The 27,166-nt window shown below is 38.4% G+C and overlaps 1 protein-coding gene across 1 annotated transcript; it reads left to right on the forward strand.

Annotated features, from left to right (window-relative positions):
- Positions 1 to 469: 469 nt before the first annotated feature.
- On the forward strand, positions 470 to 27,134 carry LOC118208060 (basement membrane-specific heparan sulfate proteoglycan core protein-like; the record flags this gene model as incomplete). Its single annotated transcript, XM_035382326.1, has 10 exons — positions 470 to 531; positions 1,287 to 1,322; positions 1,677 to 1,970; positions 2,092 to 2,385; positions 2,497 to 2,805; positions 2,938 to 3,234; positions 3,345 to 3,641; positions 4,955 to 5,251; positions 25,619 to 25,915; positions 26,929 to 27,134. Coding segments are annotated over exons 1-10 (2,379 nt in total), but the record flags the coding sequence as incomplete, so codon positions are not given.
- Positions 27,135 to 27,166: the final 32 nt, after the last annotated feature.

Raw genomic sequence — 27,166 nt, forward strand, 5'->3', positions numbered from 1 at the left:
GTGTGTGTGTGTGTGAGAGAGAGAGAAACAGTCAAACAGTGTAATGTCATATATTTTTATATGTAGTTCAAGGTGACTATAGTCTGTTCGACAAAAATTGACACAAAAGTGATGTTAAACACTGTTAGCACTTAGCACTGTTTTTACAGACCGCAAACTCAGTTAGGAACCGTTCTCACGGCTCTCTTTCCGAAGTGGTTGCTCAGGTAACGTGTAAATTTATTTTTACGGTGACACTATCAGTGAGATACACCAGCAGCAGATCTCAAAAACGGCAGCGGTGAAACGATTAAAGGCCGTGTGGTCGGGCACTGTCGCATAAAGCAACCGAGCGGCAAACATGTGCAGAGTGAAAGAGGATATGGTTTTTTATTTTGTTCGTTTTTTTCAAAATTCTCCATCACAAGCGTCCTACTTTTCGTCCGACCTAATAATAGAGGCAGTCGTGATGACCACAGAGTTGGCAATGCACTTATCTGATGTCTAAAGCAAGAATGAAGCCTCATGACACATTTCTGCACTTTCCAATTTGTAAGTAAAACTTTGTGTTTACTGTTGCACTGCTGTCTCTTTCTCCATTTGATGTTTGTAACTGATTTGATGTTTTTTGACTGTCTTGTGTAACTTCATAACTTTGTGTTTTATGTCAGGTCCCCCTTGCAAAAGCAATTTAGATCTCAATGGGGTTTTTCCTGGTTAAATAAAGAAATCTACATTTCATGTGAATATGTAGACGTGGTGAAATAAATGAAAGAATACATGCATGGTTAAGACTGACTAAAGTAACATTATTATGATTTTATATATTATGCCTTGAATCATACTGATCATGATATGATAGGTCATGCAATGCTTCCATATACATATGTACTGCAGTCCTGCTATGTATTATTGTGGTTGCATGTGATTGTCTGTGAATCCGACTGAACAATATTATTAAAGATGTTCAATCTTCACAATTAACTTTATGAAAACTTGCAACACGTATTTTCAAATGTATGACTGTCTCTTGTGTCTGAACAATCATACTTCAATAATTGCTGAACTGGTCTGAGCTTATTAAGTTACCATACTGTATGAAAGATGGAGTGAGTGAAAATTGCATACTATCAAGAACACTTAGCTACTAAAAAATGGGACATTATACAGCATTGTTTAATGAAAATCGGTCCAACTTTGCAAAAAAAGGATTTGTGTTTTTAATGTGAAAATAAAATCATTTTATACTAACATTTATTCACACTGGATCAGATATTTCAATTTACATTGCTTTCTTCCTGTTTCAGATGCAACAGCACTGGTGTTTTTTGGTGTTCAGAAAGGTATAGATATTAAATTCCTAAGATCTATATTTTGACAGGGACATAATTACCACGCATTTGTTTCGTGGAACACGCACAGCAATTATAAACCAGAATTTGTAAAGATCATGACAACTTTCCAAAACCCATTGTTTCTGGCAGACTCAAAGTTTGTTGTTGCAATATTAATAATGAAAAAATATGAGGAAATATTTAGGTTACATTTATGAAAAATGTGCATTCAGAAAATGTAACATAGTTAATTTAAATTTAAATTTAGAAGTAGAAAACATACGGTATGCGCATTGATATTATGTATTAAACTAAACTCTGCATTGTAAAACTGTTTGATTCTGTCTTTTATAACTGTTTCAGCTGCACAGTCAAGTCCTGCTGTTCGTCTGACTGCTAATCCTCCATGGCCAGATGTGTTCCCAGGAGAGACAATTACTCTCACCTGTCAGGTTATTGAATCTGAGGGATGGACCTTTGTGTGGATGAGATACAGACAGGGGGGTCAAACACAAATTTCAGCCTCCAGTAGTAACGGCTCTGTGTCTGTGTTGGTCCTAAGTGCTGTGAGTGAGAGACAGAGCGGAATGTATCAGTGTGAAGCTGTAAAAGGAAATGAGCGAGCTTTCAGTAACATCCATACCATAACAGTCTCTGGTGAGTAGTGTGAATTAAAATTACTCCCCTCAAATAGTGGTTCTGTGTTTTTCTTTTTTCTTCAACAAATTATGAGAAATAAAACGTTTGAACAACATCTCTTCAATGATCTCCATTTCAGCTGATCGTCCTCAGGCTGTCATAGTCACAGATCCCCCAGCCGCAGTGATGTTCACAGGAGAAGCTGTTAGCTTAGCTTGTGACATCAGGAAAGGGTCTGGCTGGAGATATTCATGGAGCAGAAACACCCAGGGAAGATTAGAGAGCCTCTATGCCCACAGTACTGAAAGCCAACAAAAGCACATCCTGCACTCTGTAAGAGAGTCAGATAGTGGAGAGTACCTGTGTCAGGGTGAACGAGGACAAAACCTTGTGATCCATTCTTTCCATGGATCACTTGTGTTAAATGTGTTTGGTGAGTTTGGGAGGTTTTCTTCAGTCCTTACCCATATGACCTGGAATGTGATGAAGACTGTCAATGTTTATGCTAAGAAATGAGACTGAGCACATGCTTTACCTTTATCAGGGGGAAAGCCAAAACCTGAGAATATTATTATTATTACCCAGAATCCCCCCAGTGGAGAGCTGTACACAGGAGAGAGAGTGACCCTGAGCTGTGGGTTTGGGGGCGATCCTGCTGGCTGGGAGTATCTCTGGTACAAAGACACACTGAGACACACTGGGCCCAACACTGACAGCAGCAGGACTGATGGGTCCAGTTTCACCATCAGCTCTGCTGCTCTGGCCCACAGTGGAGAGTACCGGTGTAGAGCTGCAAGAGGAAGAAAACCTTTTTACTCAGACTACAGCGATCCTCTGACTTTAGAAATATCTGGTGAGAATGATTACAATAGTTTATTTCACTAGTAGAATATGGCTTTTATTTATTTATTAATAATTTACTAAAATGATGAGAAGCGTTTCATGATAGGTTCAGTGTATAATTAAAAATTGTATTGATTTACAGTATTACCTCAAACACATCTGACCGTGCAGTCTGGATGGACAGACGTCTTCCCCAAAGAAACAGTGACTCTGAGGTGTGTAATTCAGGGCAGCTCTACAGAGTGGATGTATAAATGGTATAGAGATGGACGGGAGCTTCCTGTAGACAAGGCTGACTCCAGCAGTGTAAATGGAGACACATACACAATCCTCTCTGCTAATCAGTCACATGCTGGACTGTACACCTGCAGAGGAGAACTCACAAGGAGAGCATCTGTACACTCTCTGATTGGCAGCTCTGCTAATTTGAGTGTTCGAGGTAATTATGATTTATTTTCATAACAATTAAAAGAGCAGAATGCATCTTTGAAAGCAGGTGTCTTGTGAAACCTTCCATTTACAGCAATAAACTGTCTTTTAAACTTTCAGCTCTCCCACAAGTTCAGCTGACCGTGCAGTCTGGATGGACAGACGTCTTCCCCACTGAAACAGTGACTCTGAGGTGTGTAATTCAGGGCAGCTCTACAGAGTGGATGTATAAATGGTACAGAGATGGACGGGAGCTTCCTGCAGACAAAGCTGACTCCAGCAGTGTAAATGGAGACACATACACAATCCTCTCTGCTTATCAGTCACATGCTGGACTGTACACCTGCAGAGGAGAACTTACAAGGAGAGCATCTGTACACTCTCTGGTTAGCAGCCCTGCTACATTAAGTGTACGAGGTAAATATGATTTATTTTCTCTCAACAATTTGCATGTCATGTGTTCTTTCTTTCCAGATTAAACTGAGAAAAAAAACAATTTTACAATGTTATTTGGACCAAGAAATATGCTTTTGTATAATATTATGATTTGATGTGTCTTGTTCTGAATTACTGTGAGTTGCCAGTTTGGAGTACAGGTGTCAGAATACCATTATCGAGTCTTTCCAAGGACAATTTATGTTAAATGTGTCTGATGGGTTTGTGAAAATTGCTTCATTATTTAATCATATGATTAGGGACACCAGTTTGTCTCCCCTTGTTTTCTCACATTGTACTTCCGTCCTCCGCCACCTAGAGGTCACTATAGCCTCTTTGTTATGCCCCCTCAGACATCTTAGTTGATAATTTAATTGGCACTAATTAAGCACAAATGATGCTTGACTGAAGACACTCACGTGTTAAATGTAATTTGATTATTTGCTAAAATAGATATGTTTCAGTATTTCTATATGTTGTACAGGGGCATGATAGGTATTGTCAGAAGCCACAGTAAAAATGAGAGCAGTTACAATGTTTGACTTAGAGGAAAAAGTTAAATAAAACATATATGCTCATGATCCAACTAAGGGACTAATCCTAGTCTTCAGTCAAGACCTTAAGTAGAATCTGGTATCATAGAGTTGGGCAAAAACATAAACCTGAACCCTTACTGGCCATTTTCGGGTTAGATTGGACACCCCTACTTCATATGGATGCGTTTTGCTTTTTACGTAAGCGATACTCAATCCTGGTCCTGGAGAGCCACAGAGTGTGCTGGTTTTTGTTTTTTGTTAAAGATCAGCAACCAGTTGAGACCAAAGTAAGCAGGTAACCTGAGTTAACCTTTTAATCTACTGCTTTAGCTGATCAATTGCTGTGCTACTCAAGTGATGAATAACAATGTAAGCCAGCAAACCATGTGGCTCTCCAGGACCAGAAGGGTGGACCACTGGCTCAAAGCTATACTTTTCATAGCATTTAAAAATAAATTAATGTTCACCTTCCTGCCTGGCTGTCACAATATTAGATCAACTCATACATTACTTAATTAATAAGATCAACTAAAGTTTTATAAATGGCTGATTTAGAAATTCAGCTGTCTGAACAGTTACTTGACTATGCTTTTGAGTGCCTATGGGGACCCCTGGAGGATAAGCAGTGAATTACAATTTTAAATCCCTGCAGGTCACATGGTGGAGACATACTGGTGGCCCTACATATGGTCTTGTATGTGATGGAGAATGTATCTATTAATGCTAAATGAGACTGAGCACATATCTTACCTTCATCAGGGGGAAATCCAAAACCCGTTATTACCCAGAATCCCCCCAGTAGAGCGATGTACACAGGAGAGAGAGTCACCCTGAGCTGTGGGTTTGAGGGAGATCCTGCTGGCTGGGAGTATCTCTGGTACAAAGACACACAGAGACACACTGTGCCCAACACTGACAGCAGCAGGACTGATGGGTCCAGTTTCACCATCAGCTCTGCTGCTCTGGCCCACAGTGGAGAGTACCGCTGTAGAGCTGCAAGAGGAGGAAAACCTTTTTACTCAAACTACAGTGATCCTCTGACTTTAGAAATATCTGGTGAGAATGATTAAAATAGTAGAATATGGCTTTGATTTATGTGCTTTAATAATTAAATAAAAAACATGTTTTATGATATTTTCAGTTTATAATTAAAATTGTATTGATTTACAGTATTACCTCAAACATATCTGATCGTACTACTGCAATATAATTGTCCCAGTATAATTGTCCCAGATCGTTATTGGGATTGTTTATTTCATACAGCCTTTGCTCATTTTTATTAGGGATGTGAACTGTTTAGGATGGCACTGTATGTAAAGGCATGATGCTGAATTTGCAGCATGACTATAAATTTGCATTACAGGTGGGACATTTCAATAAGACAGGACAAAATGACAGAACCCTGACCACAGTCTCATAAAGAGCATTAAATGCAGAGATTCATGTGGTTCAGGTGTTATTTTTTCAGAAATCTGGATATCTCAGTTGCAGCTGAAGGCTGGTTAGCCAATAATAATTTGCTGGCTTTTGTGGCATATAAATGCACATAATAATTTACTGAGAAATAGGCTCCAATTATACACTATATGAACAAAAGTATCTGGACACCGCTTGGTCTTCGGCTGTTTTTCGTGATTTGGCCTAGGCCCCTTAGTTCCAGTGAAGGTAAATCTTAATACAATGTCATTCTAGGTGATTTTGTGCTTCCAACTTTGGGGAAACAGTTTGAGGAAGGCCTTTTCCTGTTTCACCATGATAATTCCCATGGGCAAACAGCGAGGTCCATATAGAAATGGTTTTGTTGAGATTAGTGTAACTTAACTCGCCTGCACAAAGCCCTGATCTCAACCCCATCCAACACCTTTGGGATCAATTGGAAAGCCAACTGTGAGCCAGGCTTAATCACTCAATCAGTGCCCAATCTCACTAATGCTCTTCTGGCTGAATGGAAGCAAGTCCCTGTAGCTCCTACAACTAATATGAAACCTTCTCAGAAGAGTGAAGCAAAGGGTGAACCAACTACATATTAATGCCCATAATTTTAGATGAGATGTTGGCTGTCAGGTGTCCACATACTTTTGTCTATATGGTGTATATAATAATAATAATAGTAATAATAATAATAATAATAATGTATTTGTATAACACCTTTCATGCATAAAATGCAGCTCAAAGTGCTTCACATAAAATGAGAAAAAAACAAAGAAATTCAAATACAAATAATAAATCATGAATAAATAAAAGAAATAATAATAATAATAATAAAGGATAATAATAAAATAATAATAATTTAATATAATAAAAGAAGAACACAAATAAGATAGTGAGGTAATTAAAAGCATACTAAAGATATATAATAGAGTAACAAAATAGTTTTAGGTCTGATTGTATTTGATTAGCATTACAGAAATGTACATGAAATGCTTGTTCGAGCAGACTAAAATATGTTGCCAAATTCTGAAATGCATCTACAGTAGTTTATATTCCCACAGCCTGTTTCAACCGTTGACTTCTTTGTTTCTTTGCTCCCTCAGTTTACCGTGCTGTGGAGAATGTGGTTCGGATCTGTGTTAGCGTGGCAGTCCTCCTCTTTCTGTCAATCATTGTGAATCCAGCCTTCTGGAGATGGGTATCACGCCGGAAAGTGGTACACAGTGGGGAGGAACTGGCTGACCAAACTGACCATACCTGACCACACAGCGTGGCATGCGTTTGTTTTTGTTATTGCTTTGCTAAATATTACATGACATATTGTATCATTTATTAAAGTAGATCTGCTAAAAATATATATAAATATGTGCATCTTACGGGCTTGAAGGCTTAATGTAATATCTGGCAAAACGTGGCTTTGAAATACAGGAGTTTTTGCATAGATATGCCATTAGGGAGAGTTCTCTCTCACACAGTCCTGTTCATTGCATTAGTTTTAATCAGTGTAAAATATAAATGTCAGCAATAGAAGGGCAACTCATTTTAGAGAAGAGATAATAATATATCTGGCATTTTCCACCTGCATACTGTTCTTTGTGTAGGGTAGGGTAGTACATGGGTAGGTAACTGGCCTTGTAACCTAAAGGTTACAGGTTTGATTCCCAGATGGGACACTGCCATTGTGTCCTTGAGCAAGGTACTTAACCTGCATTGCTCCAGTACATATCCAACTGTATAAATGGATGCAATGTAAATTGCGTAAAAGAAGCTCTAGATCAGAGTGTCTGCTAAATGGCTGTAATGTAAATTGGGGAACTTGCCTTACCTTTGCAAAAACATTTTTTTCATATTGTATAAACACACATTGGACTTTCAAACCCAGCTCAACAACAAATGAACACTGTGATTAAAGTATCATGTTTTCTTGATCAGTAAAACAGAAAGATTGATTCAGTTATTTGTGGTTTAAGTCAAGACAATGCACTTCAAGTCACTCCAAAGCAGCTTGAACAGCAATATTATGCATCCAGAGGTTGTGTGTGTGTACATTACCCAATTATTCTTCATAAAAATGTATCTAATCACACATATAAGCCTCATATTAGCATTAAAGAGTTCATCAGTTAACAAAATGTTTGCTGATTGCTGACATTTTAAAAAATGTATACAAAAAAGCTTAAAGCTTGTTGTAGTTCACTGCATAGTGCTTTGAGATTCACCTCAGTACGGCTGAAAGTGTTGTGTGAGTTTCTGGGGACCGTACCAGAAGAAAGATATAGAGTCTCTGGAAAAGGTTCAAAGAAGAGCAACCAAATTGCTTCCTGGTATGAAAGGTAAAATCTATGAGCAAAGACCTGCGTGCTTAATCTCTTCAAGCTTAGTAAAAGGAGACTCGGGTGATTTGATTGAGGCTTTTAAATTCATAATTGGGATCAAGAAACCACAAGAGATTCGTCAGGTTGAGTTCTGTTAGTTGAACGAGGGGACAAACAGTGAGTACCATAATTAATTGGACGGTGACACATTTTTTTGTTATTTTGGTTCTGTACTCTAGCACTTTGAGTTTGAAAGGATACAATGACAATGAGGTTGAAGTGCAGACATAAGGCTCAGAAATGAAAATCAATCAGTCAGGAACATTGAAATGCCCAAGTCAACAGTTTGGTTCATCATTAACAAGAAAAAAACAACTGGTGAACTCAATTCTGTCAAAAGACCCGGTAGACTGAGGAAGACCACTGTAGTGGATGACTGGAGAATACTCTCTATGATGAAGAAAACCCCCCTGACAACAGCCCAACAGATCAAAAACACTCTCCTGGGTGCAGGTGTAGATGTGTCAAAGTCTACCATACGTAGAAGACTACACCAGCAGGACTACAGCAGGTACACTACAAGATGAAAACCACTGATAAGCCTGAAGAACAGAAAGGTGAGATTACCTTAAAATGGGGGGACCATGTACAAAAGGTGCTGTCATTTCTAAACGGTTCATCCGATATGGATGAAAATACCCTCAAATTAAAGCTGACAGTCTGCACTTCAACTTCATTGTCATTGTATCCTTTCAAACTCAAAGTGCTAGAGTACAGAACCAAAATAACAAAAGACATGTCACTGTCCAATTAATTATGGTGCTCACTGGAAATGGAAATTAGCAAAAGGTAAATTTCGTACAGACATTTGGAAGAATTTTTTCATGCAGAGAGTAGTCAATGTGTGGAATACCCTGCCAGGTCATGTAACAGGCCGGGTATTCATTGGCATTCAATTCGAGTTGAGCTTGTCACCTTGATTTTATGTTCTGTTGTGCCGTAATTCTTTTATTACTATTGTAGGATATGTAGTGTTTAGATTTTGGCCTTAGGAAAGGAATCAGTGAATAAGAATGTGGCCTGGCCTCCCCATCACAAGCATCAAAGCAAAAATGTGATTGGGGCAATATAAAATCCACTGATACCCTAATCTAGGCAGACAATCTATGGGTCTCACCCCCTCCGAAGAGACAAATCAGATGACACAGGACACCATATCGGGGGTCGGAGACCCTACATGCCTAACATTTCCCTTTCCCATGTCCTCTTTAATCTTTAGGTAGGCCAGTCCTTGTCATAAATTAGTCTGACCCCCTTTCTCTTACACCTTAACTCAGCATCACCCAATAAGGGCAAAACATCCTCAAGCCATGCTGTGTAAGGTATTTAAGATTTCCACAGGAAGAAAGTGTTGTGTTGCGTTTGGTTTCAGAGCCTGGAAGAAGAAGAGTTTTCCTCTTTTTATTTTTGGTGGTGGTTCCTTGGTTGTGTGCTTGTAGCTGGTTTCCTTGTGGCACTTATACTGGAAGTGGGTGGTACTTTGGCAAGGTCTGGCTGATCCGTTTCTCTGTCTCTCTCTCGTATCCGTCTCTCTCTCTCTATTTTCTGGTATTTCTAGGTTAGTTGTTTAAAGTTTTGCTGTATGTCTTCTGTTGTGTAATTTAGAAGTAGTGTGCCTGCATTCAATAAAGAATGTATGTTTTCAATTCATTCATATAATTGACTGCTTCTTATTGAATTAAATTATTTAATCAGAAAACCTGATATACAGCTTGTTTTGACTTGTTGGTTGATTCCACCAGTTTTCTGTAGACTGACCTATCAAAGAATTTGGTGATTTAATTGATAATTCTAATTTTAAACATAATTATTAAATTAAACCTAATAAAATATATTTTACATGAGGGGTTCTAGCATGCAATATCACTTGGTTCAGTATTCAGTGCTGAACATTTTAACAAGGACATTGACTATTGGAACCACTGGATTCAGAAAAGAAGCATATTCTTAATTAGTCCTTGCTTGTCCAACACTATTGTTTACTTTTTTTCTTATTTTTATTTATTTTATATTCGTTTTTTGGTATTTTAAGTCTGTTCAGCACATTGGTCAACTGTGGTTGTTGTAAATGTGCTATACAAATATACTTTGACTTGACTTGATTTGAATAGAGGCAGAAACTTGGGGGATTTTCAAGACTTGGCTTGATACGGTGTTCGATACTATCTAGTCTGTAGGTAATCAGAGCACTAATGTAGTCAGGAAAATGGTGAGCGTTGTTCTGCTGAATGGCCTTTTCTCCTCATTATGTTATGTAATGTTAAGTATGGAAATAAATGACTGCCCTGAAGAAACATTTAAAGTCCTACATTAAAATAGCTTTCTGAAAAAAAAGACACCAGTAACACATGAACACACCATCCCTTGAAAACGAGTGTAGAATGAAAATATGAATTTTAATAAACATCTGTGCATTTTAATACAGTGTCCATTTTGATACAGTGTTCATGTGACTTACTCATTTATTGGGTACAACTACTTATGCAACCAGAATAGAGGACACAGCCAGGAATAAATACCTGCGAATACCTGGTTCCGTCTCTACATAGTGTTTAGTTGTGTAATTTGCTAAGAAGTGTATTATTATTTTTCTGAGCAAAAAGGTCAGTGTCAAGGATCTGGCTTTCTGAACTCACAAAGTACCTGTACTCCAGGTGAACTCAATAAACATTCTTTTTTCTTCCTTTATATTTACACATTTCTGTTCTCCCTTCGATCACCTCCATACACGTCCTGGAAGATCCTACATCTGAAATCAAGACAGGTGAGAACATTTATGAAGCAGGTCGATCAATTTGCCGCACTTCAAAATGCACTTCTAACATTTAGCATTGAGGACATCCGTTCTGATGTAGTGACATATAATCTCCCAGGACTCAGCAATTCATTTTTGTTCTCTGTAGGGGACTTGAAGTCTCTGGTCTTAGTGTCAAGAACCGTATATACTACTGTGCTGCAGGGGACATTCAATGACAATAAAATATTTTCACTGCAAAATGTTTTTGTCATCCAAGACACATGCATTATGTCAAGAAACTAAAATACTAAAACTTGGGTTTATTGGGTCTCAGGAGGGTTAACACTCCTGTTAATCACTTCCTCCACCAGCAGGGGGAACTGAAGTTGCGTGTGGTCTTTTGAACAGAATACAGTCCGACCTCTGGCACTCACCGTTAACTTTTGTTGTGGGTCTGGCTCCTGCTGGTCCTAATATACATCTGTCAGACACATAGGGAAAACAAACGGGAGAGGGGGGGCAACTGTGAATAAACAAGGCCCGATATTAAAACAGTTAAAATATCTGACATTACTGATTTTCTATTGGATGATTATTTATTAATATTATTATATGTCTGCATTGCATAAAGCCGCATACTCATTAAAGGTGGGAATCTGGGTTATTTGTTTTCAGTTCCATACCTTCTTTAACCCATTTATAAAGCTGATGTTTAAATTAATTTAAAAAAATTTTTTTTTACTCAAAATATGTCCCTAAACTCCCATATATGACTGGAGGGTCAAGCAAATGTATTGTACTTAGAATTACATATATTTGATGAATAACAAATATTGTCCAATGCATGACTCAAATAGGTTTAATTGTTCAATGAACACCATACTGTCAGGGTGGGTGCAGGGATGGACCCAAACGCAGAGTAAAAACAGAAGTCCAAAAATGGGAAAACAAAGACTTTAATAAACTAAAACAGGGAACAAAGGGACTCGCAGGGCGAAACTTACAAACAACGAAAATCTTCAAAAATTCACAAGAAAAAACAAAAGAATACAAAAACCCAAAAACGAGGGAAAACGGGGCGGACGGACGGACGGGCGGACGGGCGGGCGGGCGGGCGGGCGGGCGGGCGGGCGGGCAAACAGGTTACAAATCAGACAAACCAAAGCAAACCAAACCAAAGATTCCAGCGCCTGAGTCGGGGAGAGGGAGACTTAAATAGAAAGACGCAGACGAGACACAGGAGGGCACGATGAACAATCAAGCCACAGAGAGGGAGGGGAACACGAGACAAAACGCAACTAATAATTAGGTAATGAGAAACAATAAACCAATCAACAGAACACAAAACAGAGGTACCGCCATCTGGCGGCCCAACAGGGAACAACAAGGGGGAAGACAACAGAAGATAACAGAACCCTGACACATACATTATTCAAATATATATATTGCATATCAGTACAAAATCAATTTAAATTGTATGCTTTCTGCACAGGCTATGTACAGGAATGCGGGAGTTTGTGTAGAATGACCCAACTGATTTTGGAAGCAGAACGAGTATGGGCTGGGTCCCCAGCTCTGTTTGTGGTGTAATATTAAGCGTTCAGTGCTAACAGTGCTCAATATCAATTACTATTACATTTATGAAGTGGATAACATAAAAAACTAAAATACCTGTTCTCGTCATTGGTGTTACTGCTCCACCTGGTAACACCAGTAACAATCTTGTGTAAATAAGCTTTAGTAAAATCTTTTAAAGAAGTTATTAAGCCAAATAGCATCCATTAGTACTCGTTTAATTTGAATAAATTCCTGTAGTTATTGTTCCATTTGTCAGGTATGGCGAGATTGAGTGCAGCGGAGAAGCAGAGGTTGTACAGGGAGAGCAGACCCTGAGTGTAGAGCAGCCTACTTGCAGAAAAGAAAACAAGGCTGTGCCAATGATATTGACAATAAAAAGTGTCCAGTCTGTGCACTTTGGGGGGTCCCATTAATGGGTGACCCTCCACACGAGTGTCCTCTATTTATAGGACCAGCCTACTATGTCATTCTACACCTGCTCCAAGCGCCTTCACAATTAAGGGCACCATGAAGATGCATCAGGTCCTTAGCATCTCCCCTGGTATCCTGAAATACAGGGGCATAAATTGCTTCTGCCAGGCTGTTGAGGGGGTATTTGATTGCTTGTGCCACAACCTACAGCAGGTTACCCTAGGGGCTGCGGAACAAGGAGAGAAAGCTCTGGAACACAGAAGACCAGATGTCATCGAACAGCACCGCAGTGGACAGTGGTGCGTTTTCCACTATGATGACCAGCCCTACCCTGACATAATCCTGGAGGTGGAGGAGCACAATATGAAGGCGAAGTGCATGCACGGGAACGGTGTCAACAGAGAGGATGTTAACTGGTAAAGGGACGATCAAGTCATGTGCGTAATACCAAAGCCAGCGTCAGTAAACAAACGATCGGTTCAGATTGAACAGGGACTCTGGGAGTTCATCAAAGGGCAACTGGGTAACGACTAGGTTATGAATGTAGAACTGTTGTTAAACATCAAAGTGTCAGTCATGAACTTTTCTTTTGTATTAAATATGCCATTTTGAATCTCCAATAAATATAATTAATTTTGAATGAAACAATGTTATGTGTCACTGGTGTTTCATTGTGTCTCTGGTGTTACTGTGTGTTTTTTTTTTTTTTTGGTCATACGAAATCAAAAGTGTTACAGTTACATGTTTTTATATTAATTTACTGTTGCTTTATTCAAAAATTATAATTTTAAGAACATTATTTTCCATTTTGATCACTGTCCTTCAAATATTGTTATTATAATAGCAAAGATATGATGGTGCTAATGAGAAAACTTCACACAATCCCACTTTACACAATTCTAATTGTAATAAAATAAATGCATATGTCATGGTTCTGTATTTCCGTCTCTGTCTTTCCTTGTTGGGCCGCCAGATGGCGGCACTTCTGTTTTGTGTCCTGCTTGTACCCTGTTTAATTGTATTATTGGTTTTTGGTTGTCTCGTTTCCCTTCCCTCTCTGTGGCCTGATTGTGCATTGTGCCCTGCTATTTCTCATCAGTGTCTTGTCTATTTAAGTTCCCTTCTCCCTGACTCAGGTGCTGGATCCTTGGTTGTGTGTGCTTCTGGTCATGTTTCTGCCCTGCGTGTTTCCTCCTGAGAGTAGCTCCCCGTGTGTTTCTGCCCATGTTCTGTTTTCCACGTGTTTTTGGATTTTTGGATTTTCTTTGTTTCCTGAGTTTTGTAGAGTTACTTTGTGTTTTTTTGAAGAGTTGCCCTGCGAGGCCTTCTGTTCCCTTTTGTCCTGGATTTCCTAAGTAAAGTCTTTGTTCCTACCAGTTGGAGTTTTGAGTTTTTTTCCCCTCACTCTGCATTTGGGTCCTAAACCCCCACGCACCTGACAGCATAATTTCCTCTTTTTTGCGTTATCATTATCCTACTCTATCTCTGACTATATGTGCAGAATAGACAGAGAAATAACATTCTTAAAAAGCCTTTAATATTGTTGGTATGGGTAACACCAGTGACAATGGCACAAGCATTCTTTGAGTGAATACACAAAAAATAAAAATACATTAAGCTGTCATTTGTGTGGATTCATGAGTCAAAATGTTTACTAATATTGTACCCTAAGTTTAAATTTAGGAAAATGAAATTCATTTTGAGACATTTTGTTTTTCCAAAAAATTGGCGTTTCTGTAGAATGACCGAGTTAGCTATTTGTTACGAGTGGTTACTCAGGAGACATCACATGACCTGCTCATTGGGATGGGTGCGCTGAGCTAGTGCTCCCTCTAACCCATGAGCTTCTTACTGATTTTTCTGATAATACGGTGTGTTTGAATCCCTTTTTTGCAGTTCTTATGTTAAAGATGCCTACGCTGAGGAAATTGTCTCTTTCCTGGCCTGCACAATCATCTCTAATGGAAAAGCCGAAGGATTTTTCTGCTATGAGTACATCCAATATGGTGGCTCAGATTACTAGCTCTCTCATGTATTGAGCATGAGATTGAAAGCTGAAATTACAGCACTCAAAGCCGATTTTCTACCCAGACACAAACAATTCAGAAGCTGTTTTCGCAGCTGGATGTTATCGCTGGTGAACATTGTTTTTGGGGTGCTCTGAATAACACTTTGTAATGGCCTAGTCATTACAGTAAATTTATACATGACTGGAATAGCTACTTTGCACGACATACCTACAATAAATATATTTGAGTTGGAAATGCTTCTTTAAATGCTCCTGCAATATTCACAGGATGAATGTCTTATCCAATTAGTGTATAGCATGTATTACTGTACATGGTATATTTATTATATTAGAAATATATATTGACTCAGGTTTTTTTTTTAGGAATGTCACCACCTCTTAATGCCACTGAAAGACAGTGGCAGTATAGAGAATGCTGTGATGCAAATTCTCAAAAGAAGAAGGCAGTATCTTGAGAAAGAGAGAGAGAGAGAAATGGAAGGGAGGCAGGAAAGAAGAAGGCAATTAATTAACGGAGTGAGAGAGAGAGTGTGTGCAAAGAGGAACCAAACACCAGATGATAAATAATGGTGTCGATGGTGTCAAAGAAACTGAAACTGAAATTTTTATTTATTTTTAATTTGAACTAAATTTTGAAAAATGTTGTTTAATCCAAGAGGTACGGTTTAGTGCTAATGACCCACATGTTATTTCTTATGTCTCTTGCACATGCCTCCACCACCTTCATTAGATTCTGGGCCTGCGCAACGCAGTGATGGTCAAATGTAAGTAGCCCTCCAGTCATAACCTTTAGTCTATTACAGGGCTGCCAACTGTCACACATGGGGTATTTATTCATCTTTTGCTATTCTGTGGCAGCCAACTATGAATTACCGTCTAAAATTAGCATTATCATTTACACTCGTAAGTAATTATAACAGTTACTTACAGGAATTGGGAAGAAATTATTTTTCATTTTGTTCCATTTTGAACAAAAGTGGTATAAAACATTTATGTACCAGCAATCAGCCCTCATAAATTGATGGAATAACAGTCAGAACTTATACAGGCTACCAGTTTGTGGGTAGCCAGCTAGCGATGAGATAAATCAAACAACAGAAAAAAAGTACCATTGGGTTATTTGGCAGTCAATGATTAAGCAATTTATCAAATCTATGAAACTTCAATGAGACTATTTGTTGAGACAATTAATACATATGAATTTTTGAAACCTATTAAACTTTATGTCTAGGTGTGCCATAGTAAGTTAGCTAATATGGCCTCATAGTCAGTTAGCTAATATGTATTGAATGAGCTTCCAAGTTGCTATAGAACTATTTTAGCTGTTTGATTTTGAAATACAAGCAGTTTTGTCAGTCACATGCCATGCAGTGTCATCGATCATGGAAAGACACTCTGCTTTTTGGTTTGGAAAAAGAGGTCATTTGAGAGTAATATGAAAAGTAGTAGAAACAAATACCAGCATAAATACAATCGTTTACATCAGAGACATAAGCCAATGTACTTCCTTGTTTAATCATTCATATCACAAACTATGACAAATATATTTTGGAATACCAATATGATATACATATGCCAGTGGTTTGTTAACTATTGTTTTTATATTTGCTCTGCATTTGCTATTACGGAAAAATGAGGGAGAGAGAGGGACAGCAGGATGATGGTAGCATCAGTTAATACTGTGGAGCAGAATACAATGGTATAATAGTCTGACCCTCATGAGGAGACTTGTGTTGGCCACCTTATGAGTAGTAGCGAAGTGAGAGGGAGAGAGAGAGTACAGGAAGATGGTGACAGGGCAGAAGGAGCAAGTGGCATGTAAGTGAGTGAAAAGTGGAGCAAATACTGAAAATGAAGAAAATACAATTACAATAATCATGGTTTTGGCCAACTTACACGTATTAACAGTAGGCACTAATTGTCTGACTTGCTGTCATGTTTGCAGGGCCGAGAGAAGGAGAGAGAGAACAGGAGGATGTTGATGGGGAAGAAGCAGCAAGTGGCATGTAGGTAAGTGAGAAAGGAGCAGTTTTGAGTTAAAAGGGTAGTCACACAAAATTACATGATTTTCTCTTATCGTGAAATTAACTAAGACCAAAAAAAAAAAAACTGGAATCTATATAAAAGCACTATACAAATAACCCCAGTATCTGATGTCACCAACAGGCAAACACAACACTGCATACAGACCAGTAAAATATATTTGAAATAAAAAATGTATATCATTTGTTAATATAATTTTTTGGAAGAAATGCAATACTTTTATTCTGCATCTTTCCGCAAGCTTTGTGGATGTTTTATTTATTTATTTTTAATTGTCTACATTGAAATGTTACATACAACATTTAACAGTGCATTAATTTATGCCATCTTTTCATTCCTTTAGATTTCTTTTAGAATGTCCTTGTTCCCTTATTCAAGATAGAAGCAGCACTATACTTTCATGTTCTGTATTTGTCACAATCAGTATATCTACTATATACAGTATATACCAATGTACCATAGCTGAGAAAATGGGTGTCTAGTCTCACTGAATGAAGCCATGAAATTGTTCTTGCTCGTGAAAGGCTTCACATCATTTCAAAATTGTATTTATCGTCACAGAAGAATGTTATTAATTCTCAAATTGGTCATGTGGTGTGGGGATGGTTGGTTTAAGCAGCCACACCTGCCCTGGGTCAAGCTAATTAGACCTGGCCAATTGGATAGTTGGTTAAGAATTAGATAATTGGCCAGCCTAATTGGACCCAGGAACAGGAGTGGCTGCACCTGTGCGTAGTGAGGTAATCGGTGCGCACAGGTTAAATCTGCCATCCCCACCCACACAAGGGGAACCTCTGTCATGACAGTTTTACATCTGCTCCTTGGCGGTAACATCTTGCCAACCTCGTAAATAAATGTGGACAGTTTGAACATCATCTCCCTGTGTCTCTGTGCTGGAGGGCCCCTTGGAAAGCCACTTCGGTGGCCTGTGGCAGGCTTGTTTGCCACAGGTCACTTTTGGTCTTCAGAAAACATATCTTCAGTATTAATTGCAAGAAATCACTTGGGATATTTCATTTTGAACAAAGTCCTTGTTTCTAAATGACTTAAATTGTGTTGAAATTGTTATTATTGATTTTGTGATTAAGTTATTTGTACTTGTGTTGAAATGCATAAATTTAACATTAAATATTTAAACCAAAACTTCTTGATTAATTTAACTTAAGGCCAATACCTGTCTTCATTATTTTGTCAAGAGATGTGACACACTGGTCAAACATTTTCATATTTGGAATTGTATAGTCATGATCACTAATGTAAAAATAATAATAATGCACAACCAAAAAGGAATATGACTTTCATTCATTATTTCATGTCCAGATAGTCCTAATCATAGTTAGGTATTTGTGCTTTCTAGTTTTTATTATCGATTGTGTTTAAGTCTACAAGCTATTTGTAGTGTTTCTAATTCTAGTATTTCATGCATTTCAAATTTTTTGGGAGTTGTATTTCTTTGTCCTACGGTAGGTTCAGCTTAAATCTCACGCAAACTGAAATGATCTAGCTTAAGTGTATACTAAATCATTTTCAACGCGAGTCATTTGGGAGGCGGAGGTGGGGAGAAACGAAACTGCTGACGTCACAATGAAAGCTGGAATGCACCGTGCCACAGAATGCTACTGTCGGCCCAATCTTGGCAGAACACCGCTCTCCAATCCGACATCTAACTGACGTCTTGCCAATGTGCAAATGATCTGAATACGATGTTGTGCAGATGGATATGGTGCACCGGACCGACGTCGGACAGAAAAGTCTGTGCCATCTGGGGTGTTATGTTAGGGTATTTTGTCAGTGGCACATACCATAGGCAGGCAATCCTGATCGGAGGTGCCGATACAGAAAGTATGAAGACCTCGGAAGACTGCACTGCATTTTAAGATCTTGAAAGGTATACAGGCCATTATCTTTAAAAATATCTGCTCATCTGTGTATACCGTTATTTTGCCATTGCGGGATATAAAAGGCTATCATACATTTCCATATAAAAGATTATGGTTGTAGATTTGGGGAGAGTAAGGATGCCATTTCACTTGCGATTTAGTACGTTTTCCACCCCACGTTGCAATTACATAATAAATTGTGCCAAAATGCAATCTGCATTGTTATATTGGGATACCACCAGGGATTAAATTGGGATTTGGGAGGTGGGTGTACCCTGAGATCCGGTGAGAGGTGGGTGAAAAAAGGTACAAACCAATGAATGTCTCAGCACAAAATAGTTCTATGTTTAATGTATTGTGCACATAATTGTAATTAAGGAAAGCAATGTTTTAAAAAGAATGTATACGATTGATGCAAGCTTTTACATAAAATATTTCAAGTTTATTGAGTGGCATTAATGCTGAAAACTTTCCTTTAAACTAATCATTGATCTCAAACTGTTTTAATTAATTTTCAGTGATTAACAACCATGCAAACGGTCTGACTAAGCAATTGCAAAGGGACACAAAGCTTCTTCGCATTGTGTTAGGGAGATTAAATGATAAATGCGATTTAGAAAAATCAGTTTTAATCACTAAGCAGTGGCGGCATCTTCCCCTGATTTTTCTTGAGTATCAATACAATTAATCCACAAAATTGGTTACTCAATACTATCATATATAGCCAGCTCTCCCCAAATAGGCAGTTTTAGCGAGTAGCCTAGGCCTTATAGCCTACATTTATTTTAATTTGCAGTACAAAATTGTGCACATTTTGAATCAACATTTGCGGATACATGCACTTATTTTTCCCCACTCCTATTCATGGCAAATATCTGCAATGAGTAGATTGTAAACAAAATTGAAGTGCAGGTTTTGTTTTTGCTGGTTATTCTGAAAGCTAACACGATAGATAACAAACAAGATACACCAGTCTGTTAAGTGTAGACTAGGCTACTTGGTGATTAGAATTTAGATTTAGATTAGAGATTAGATTTTTAACGGATAAATTGAATTTATGATTTGATTCCCCTACAACACGGTATGTAGATGCTGTGTGTTAGGCTACTTGTCATTTTATTAATCCAATCATTGGCCCGCTTGATAATAAAGGAAAATTACTCATGAAAACAGGTTGAGATCAATGATTAGTTTAAAGGAAAGTTTTGCACCCCAGGCCCCATCAATTTTCAGCTCCCCAGTCACCGCTGATGCTGATTTTCCTCAAGCAATCAAAGTTGCCGTTAATAATAGCCGGCGTTTGTGGGGGCTGTTCATCTCTCTTTAAAATGTTGCATAGATGAAATTACATGTTAATGAAATTACCTACCGCATCCGCTTCCAAACAATCAAGACAATCAACAATATTTTTTTTTCTGTGCCTGTCTATATAAACGACTGTTCCTCCTGATTTTTTTTCTTCGGATTTTTGATTGGTTGAGCGAGTAACTGGCTAGAATGAACACATGGACTGGAGCACACGAAAAATTGACTGGATTGTCATAGATATTTGTAAAAATTTGCCGGTAAATTTTTAAAATTTATTTACCAAAGGTGAGTGGACGGCGTTCACCCGTGTCCACCCCCAATTAAAACCCCTGGATACCACGATTGATTAAGTCTTGTAACCTATAAGGCCTAATGAAAGATTTTTCAAGAGGACACCAGGACACCAGTGCATTAGGATTGAACCAAACAGACAGTGGACACAGAATGATGGAAAAACAATAAAGAATAAAGTTTGGAAAGGCCAAACCCCTTGAGATTTTCCTGCTGTAGAGTATAAAGTTTAATGCGTGGTCGCTTATTATTTCATATATACACAACATGGCCAAAAGTATGTGGACAACCATTTGTGCTTGTTGAGAATCTCATCTCAGGGGGGACCAACCATGGGCATTAATATGGAGTTGGTTCCCCCTTGTGGCTATAACAGTCTCAAGTCTTCTGGGAAGGCTTTCAACACAGCTGCGGGGATTCACTTCCATTCAGCCACAAGAGCAGTATTGAGGTCGTGCATTGATATTGGCGATAAGGCCTGGCTCACATTTCGCATTTCAGTTCATCCCAAAGGTGTTGGATGGGGTTGAGGTCAGGGCTCTGTGCAGGCCAATCAAGTTCTTCAACACCAATCTAAAAAAAAAACATTTCTATATGGACCTCGCTGTATGCCCAAGGGAATTGTCATGATGAAACCGGAAAGGGCCTTCCCCAAAGTGTTGCCACAAAGTTGGAAGCACATAATCATCTAGAATGACATTGCATTAAGATTTGCCTTCACTTGAACTAAGGGGCCTAGCCCAAACCATGAAAACAGCCCCATACCAAGGCGTGTCCAGATACTTTTGTTCATATAGTGTATAATTGGAGTCTATTTCTCAGTACATAACTATGTGCATGTACATGACACAAAAGCCAGAAAAATTATTATTGGCTAACCATCCTTCAGCTACAACTGACATATCCAGGTTTCTGGAAAAAAAAAAAAACAGCTGAACCATGTGAGTCTCTGCATTAAATTTCCGCTTTTTAAGGAGTTGTTACACACCAAATTTCGACCTCACTTTGTGCACAGGGGAATTGTGATGCTGAAACAGGAACGGGCCTTCCCCAAACTATTGCCACAAAGTTGGAAGCGCACAGTTCTCTAGAATGTCTGCATGCTGTAGCATTAAGATTTCCCTTGACTGGAACTAAGGGGCCTAGCCCAAACCATGAAAAACAGCCTCTTATTCCTCTTCCACCAAACTTTACAGTTGGCACTATTTCCAGGAAGGAGCGTTCGCCTGGCATTTGCTAAACCCAGATTCGTCTGGCAGATAGTGAACCATGTTTTATCACTCCAGCGAGTTAAATATTGTGTCACTATCTGAAGCCGCATGCAGTTGCAGTTGAAATATGTTTGAAATTGAGATTTTTTAAGAAGTGCACTGGCCACAAATACATTGTTCGTGACTCAAGTTTGTTCATGCAGCATAAGTGTTGTAATACATACCTTTTCCCTCTGAAATGTCATCTCACCACAGTCACACAACAAAGCCACTAATGGCTATAGCATAAAAATGCTGAAGTGAAACTGATGTGGCTTTCACAGGGCTCTTCCTGATTCCACAGTTCCAGAACATTTCTTGTATATATATATATTGAGAAGTGGTGTTTTTTTCTTTTTTTGACAAATAGCATTTACTTCATTGCATGCTTCCCACTGTTTTAGCTGGTAAAATCTCTTGCACACTTGCAGTGTAGGCGCCACAGTTGCCAGTTTGACCCTTGGCCTTGGTTATGCAATCAGCCAACTATGAGGAGTCAACAACTTTCATACTTCAGTTATATTAATTGTATTTTAACATATATATGTACTTGGATATTGTGATAAAGTACAACACTTTCTTAACTTATAAGAGAAACAAATTAGTAGTAATTTTAAAATGAAAGTTTCAATTGTGGATGATTATTTAGCTCAGAATTGAAACTGAAACAGAAAAAAAGACATTTTCTTTGTAGTCTTAGAAATGATCATGCCATAATAAAATGTTGAATTGAAAATGAAAATTTCACTTTCATGCTGCTTTGAATGAAAAAAAGAGCAGCTTGGTTCTTCATTTTCCAAGAACCTATTGCACCCACAAAACTGATTGACGCATTGATTGATTTGACACATGGCCACGATGGAACTCTTTGTATTCTTAAACAGTCTTACTGCAACCAACCAACAGTCAGTATCAATAACCACATGTTCTCATACTCAGCCAATCACATACACACATGATTACATGTTCTCATACTCAACCAATCACATACTCACATTACAACATGTTCTCATACTCAACCAATCATATACCCACATCACTACATGTTCTCATACTCAACATATTACATACAGACCTCACAAATGGAGCACCTTTTTAAACCTACAGTCAGACCTCTCCAGTGCTGCTCATTGCCTATGCTACTTTTTGCATGCTCCACTTGCTGCTTCTCACAGACATGCTGCTACCCCAGCTTACACCTGTTGTTTGGATCTGCTTGTATATACTGGGGGTTTTAGTATTAAGTAGGGGAGATGTATCATGCTCCCTATTTAATAGGTCACTGCATGCTGGTGCATGCTGGTTTGATGATATGTGTATTTTTGTATCTTTTAGTTACAGTATTATAATAATTTGTCATTTTTTAAATTAATAAAGCAGAGTATGATATAGTATAGTAATAGTATTTAGTAATTTAATAGTTAATAAATGTTATGTTACCGTCATTTATGCTGTTATTGTTGTTGCTGCTTGTTTTTTATATTCTTACTATGGTTGATTTTTGTTATCACTATGCTTTGACAATATGAATTTTTAAATATGTCAAGCCAATAAAGCATTTGAATTTGAGAAGGGTGGGGGGGGGGGGCACGAAGTGCTTAAACAAATTCAGCTGACATGAGAACAAAATAAAACAATGAGTTGCAGCTACATACAGATATGAAGGCAATTCCTACAGGAAAAGTGTAAAAAACTGAAATTTTCTAATTTCCTAAGCAGCCTGAAGAGACCATAACCATATGCACTGCATTTGTTTCAGCTGTGTCACTGCTGTGCCTGTTGCATTTCCTCTTTGCAAAGGATGGTGGAAACTGAGGTGAACTAAAAAGTCCCCATGGTTTCTAGTGGGGCATTTACACAGTATTAGTAATCAGAATGAAGCTGGGCACCATGTTCTTTCTGCTTTGTAAGTAGAGGAAATTTTATAATGCAATTTCAAGCAATAATTGTCTGGTAACATATATGAATTGTGATTAAAATACATAGCATGTGTTTGTGATACATTACAAAACATTTTTTTGAAAATCTGAATGAATTCATAATTGATGTTATGGACTGAGGTCATGCTGGGTATTATTGTGACTGCTTTCAATTGTCTGTTAATTTGCCAGAACAATATTGTGAAAGAGGTGTAGTCTTCACAATTAACTTTATGAAAACTTCCAACAAAAATTTTCAAATGTATGACAGTCTCTTGTGTCTGAACAAACATTCTCCAGTAATTGCTAAACTTGTGTGAGCTTATCGATTTACAGTACTGCATGAAAGATGTAATGAGTGAAACTGATATACTATCAACAATATGTAGCTCCCCAAAAATGGAACAACATTAATCAATGGTGTTTAATAAAAATTCATCCAACTTTGCAAAAATGGATTTGTGTGTTCAGTATGAAAATAAAATCATTTTATACTAACATGTATTCACTCTGGGTCAGACATCACAATTTACATTGCTTTCTCCCTGTTTCAGATGCAACAACACTGGTGTTTTTTGGTTTTCAGAAAGGTACAGATAATACATTCCTAAGATCTATGTTTTGACATAATGACCACACATATGTTTGGAGAAACACACAGAGCAATTACAAACCAGAATTCATAAAGATCACTTTCCAAAATCCATTCTTTCTGACAGATTCAAAGTTTGTTGTTGCAAAATAAATAATGATAAAATACATGAGGAAATATTTAGGTTACATTTAGGAAAAAACTACATTTAAAAAAAATGTAACATAGTTAATTTTAATTTAGAAGTAGAAACCATACGGTATGTTCATTGATACTATTTATTAAACTAAAGTCTGCATTGTAAAACTGTTTGATTCTGTCTTTTATAAATGTTTCAGCTGCACAGTCAGGTCCTGCTGTTCGTCTGACTGCTAATCCTCCATGGCCAGATGTGTTCCGAGGAGAGACAATTACTCTCAGCTGTCAGGTTATTGAATCTGAGGGGTGGACATTTGTGTGGACCAGACACAGACAGGGTGGTCTAAGACAACTTTCAGCCTCCATCAGTAATAGCTCCGAGTTGGTCCTGAGTGTTGTGAGTGAGAGACAGAGCGGAATGTATCAGTGTGAAGCTGTAAAAGGAAATGAGCGAGCTTTCAGTAACATCCATACCATAACAGTCTCTGGTGAGTAGTGTAAATGAAAACTAATCCCCTCAAATAGTGGTTCTATGTTTTTTGTTTTTTGCTTCAAAAAATGATATGAAATGAAACGTAAAACAACATCTCTTCAATGTTCTTATCTCCATTTCAGCTGATCGTCCTCAGGCTGTCATAGTCACAGATCCCCCAGCCACAGTGATGTTCACAGGAGAAACTGTTAGCTTAGCTTGTGACATCAGGAATGGGCCTGGCTGGAGATATTCATGGAGCAGAAACACCCAGGGAAGATTAGAGAGCCTCTATGCCCGCAGTACTGAAAGCCAACAAAAGCACATCCTGCACTCTGTAAGGGAGTCAGACAGTGGAGAGTACTTGTGTCAAGGTGAACGAGGACAAAACCCTGTGATCCAGTCTTCCCCTGGATCATTTCTGTTACATGTGTCTGGTGAGTTTGAGAGGTTTTTTTCAGTCTTTACCCATATGATCTGGAATGTGATGAAGAATGTATCTATTAATGCTAAGAAATGAGACTGAGCACATGCTTTATCTTTATTAGGGGAAAAGCCAAGGCCTGTTATTACACAGAATCCCCCCAGTGGAGAAATGTACACAGGAGAGAGAGTCACCCTGAGCTGTGGGTTTTGTGGAGAGCCTGCTGGGTGGGAGTATCTCTGGTACAAAGACACTCAGAGACACACTGTACCCAACACTGACAGCAGCAGGACTGATGGGTCTAGTTTCACCATCAGCTCTGCTGCTCTGGCCCACAGTGGAGAGTACCGCTGTAGAGCTACAAGAGGAAGAAAACCTTTTTACTCAGACCACAGTGATCCTCTGACTTTAAACATATCTGGTGAGAACTATTACAATAGTAGAATATGGCTTTGATTTATGTGATTTAATAATTTCATGAAGATATGAAGAGTGTTTTATGATACTTTCAGTCCATAATTCAAAATTGTTGTATTAATTTACAGTATTACCTCAAACACATCTGACCGTGCAATCTGGATGGACAGAGGTCTTCCTCAATGAGACAGTGACTCTGAGATGTGTAATTCAGGGCAGCTCTACAGACTGGATGTATAAATGGTACAGAGATGGACGGGAGCTTCCTGTAGACAAGGCTAACTCGAGCAGTGTGAATGGAGACACATACACAATCCTCTCTGCTGATCAGTCACATGCTGGACTGTACACCTGCAGAGGAGAACTTACAAGGAGAGCATCTGTACACTCTCTGATTGGCAGCTCTGCTACATTGAGTGTTCAAGGTAAATATGATTTATTATCTCTCAGCAATTTTCACAAGTGTTTACAAGGACATCAGTTCAGTCCACAGTCACCAGACCTGTTAATATGAATCTGATATGTAAGTGTGAAAAGTTCTTCATTTTCAATGTGGACAACAGTCAAATTGTGCTTATTTTAATTAACACAGCACATAGAATTGCTCTGTTTGTATCTGAGAGGGGAATAAGAAGAGGTATACTCAACTTCATTACCCATCTCTGCCTGTCACAATGTTACTTCCTGTTTACTTTGTGGATATCTAAGGCTGAATCAATATGTCTGCACTCCACACTAGCAGACTGGACATCAGACCTTATTAGTCGTCGTGGATATGACCACTACTACATTAAAAAATAAAATAAAATAATAATAATAATAATAAATCATTGTCTGCAATATACATTTAGGTCATAATAATTATGCTCTCCTTGCATTGGAAAACCTCCCATGGTTGTTTTCCCTCCATGTTTTTATTATTTTTTTGTTTTTCTGGCATTGCTTCCTTCTCGTCTTTTATATCGTCACTTCCTTATTAATGTGAATTTTGGGTAATCCCAATGTTGAAGTCCGGTGAAGTCTGCAGCAAAGCGGACTCTCTGGAAGTCTTCATGAGCTCCCCTGCAGACTTGATGAATTGTAGAAATGGGCAGCTCTACCCGCTCTGGACTTCATGGGTTCGTGCCCATTAGGACTGCCAGTCTGCACGTGCAGTGAAGACTGGACATTAGCATTCAGTCTAAGAAAAAACTTATTATCAAGTGTTTCAATGGTTATTCATATATTAACTGACATAGAACCAATCATGGCTAGACATATCTATCTTTGTTTTTGTCATATTTTACTTTGTTTTTTCAGTATTTCATTTCCACTATAGTGATCCTGTGCTATTTAAAATATCTGGTCAAACTCACTGAAAGATCAGAATGCATCTTTGAAAGCAGGTGTCTTATGAAGCCTTCCATTTACAGCAATAAACTGTCATATAAACTTTCAGCTCTCCCACAAGCCCAGCTGACCATGCAGTCTGGATGGACAGAGGTCTTCCCCAGTGAAACAGTGGCTCTGAAGTGTGTAATTCAGGGCAGCTCTGCAGAGTGGATGTATAAATGGTACAGAGATGGATGGGAGCTTCCTGTAGACAAGGCTGACTCCAGCAGTGTAAATGGAGACACATACACAATCCTCTCTGCTGATCAGTCACATGCTGGACTGTACACCTGCAGAGGAGAACT

This window comes from Anguilla anguilla, chromosome 11, assembly GCF_013347855.1.
Source record: "Anguilla anguilla isolate fAngAng1 chromosome 11, fAngAng1.pri, whole genome shotgun sequence".
Taxonomy (NCBI): domain Eukaryota; kingdom Metazoa; phylum Chordata; class Actinopteri; order Anguilliformes; family Anguillidae; genus Anguilla; species Anguilla anguilla.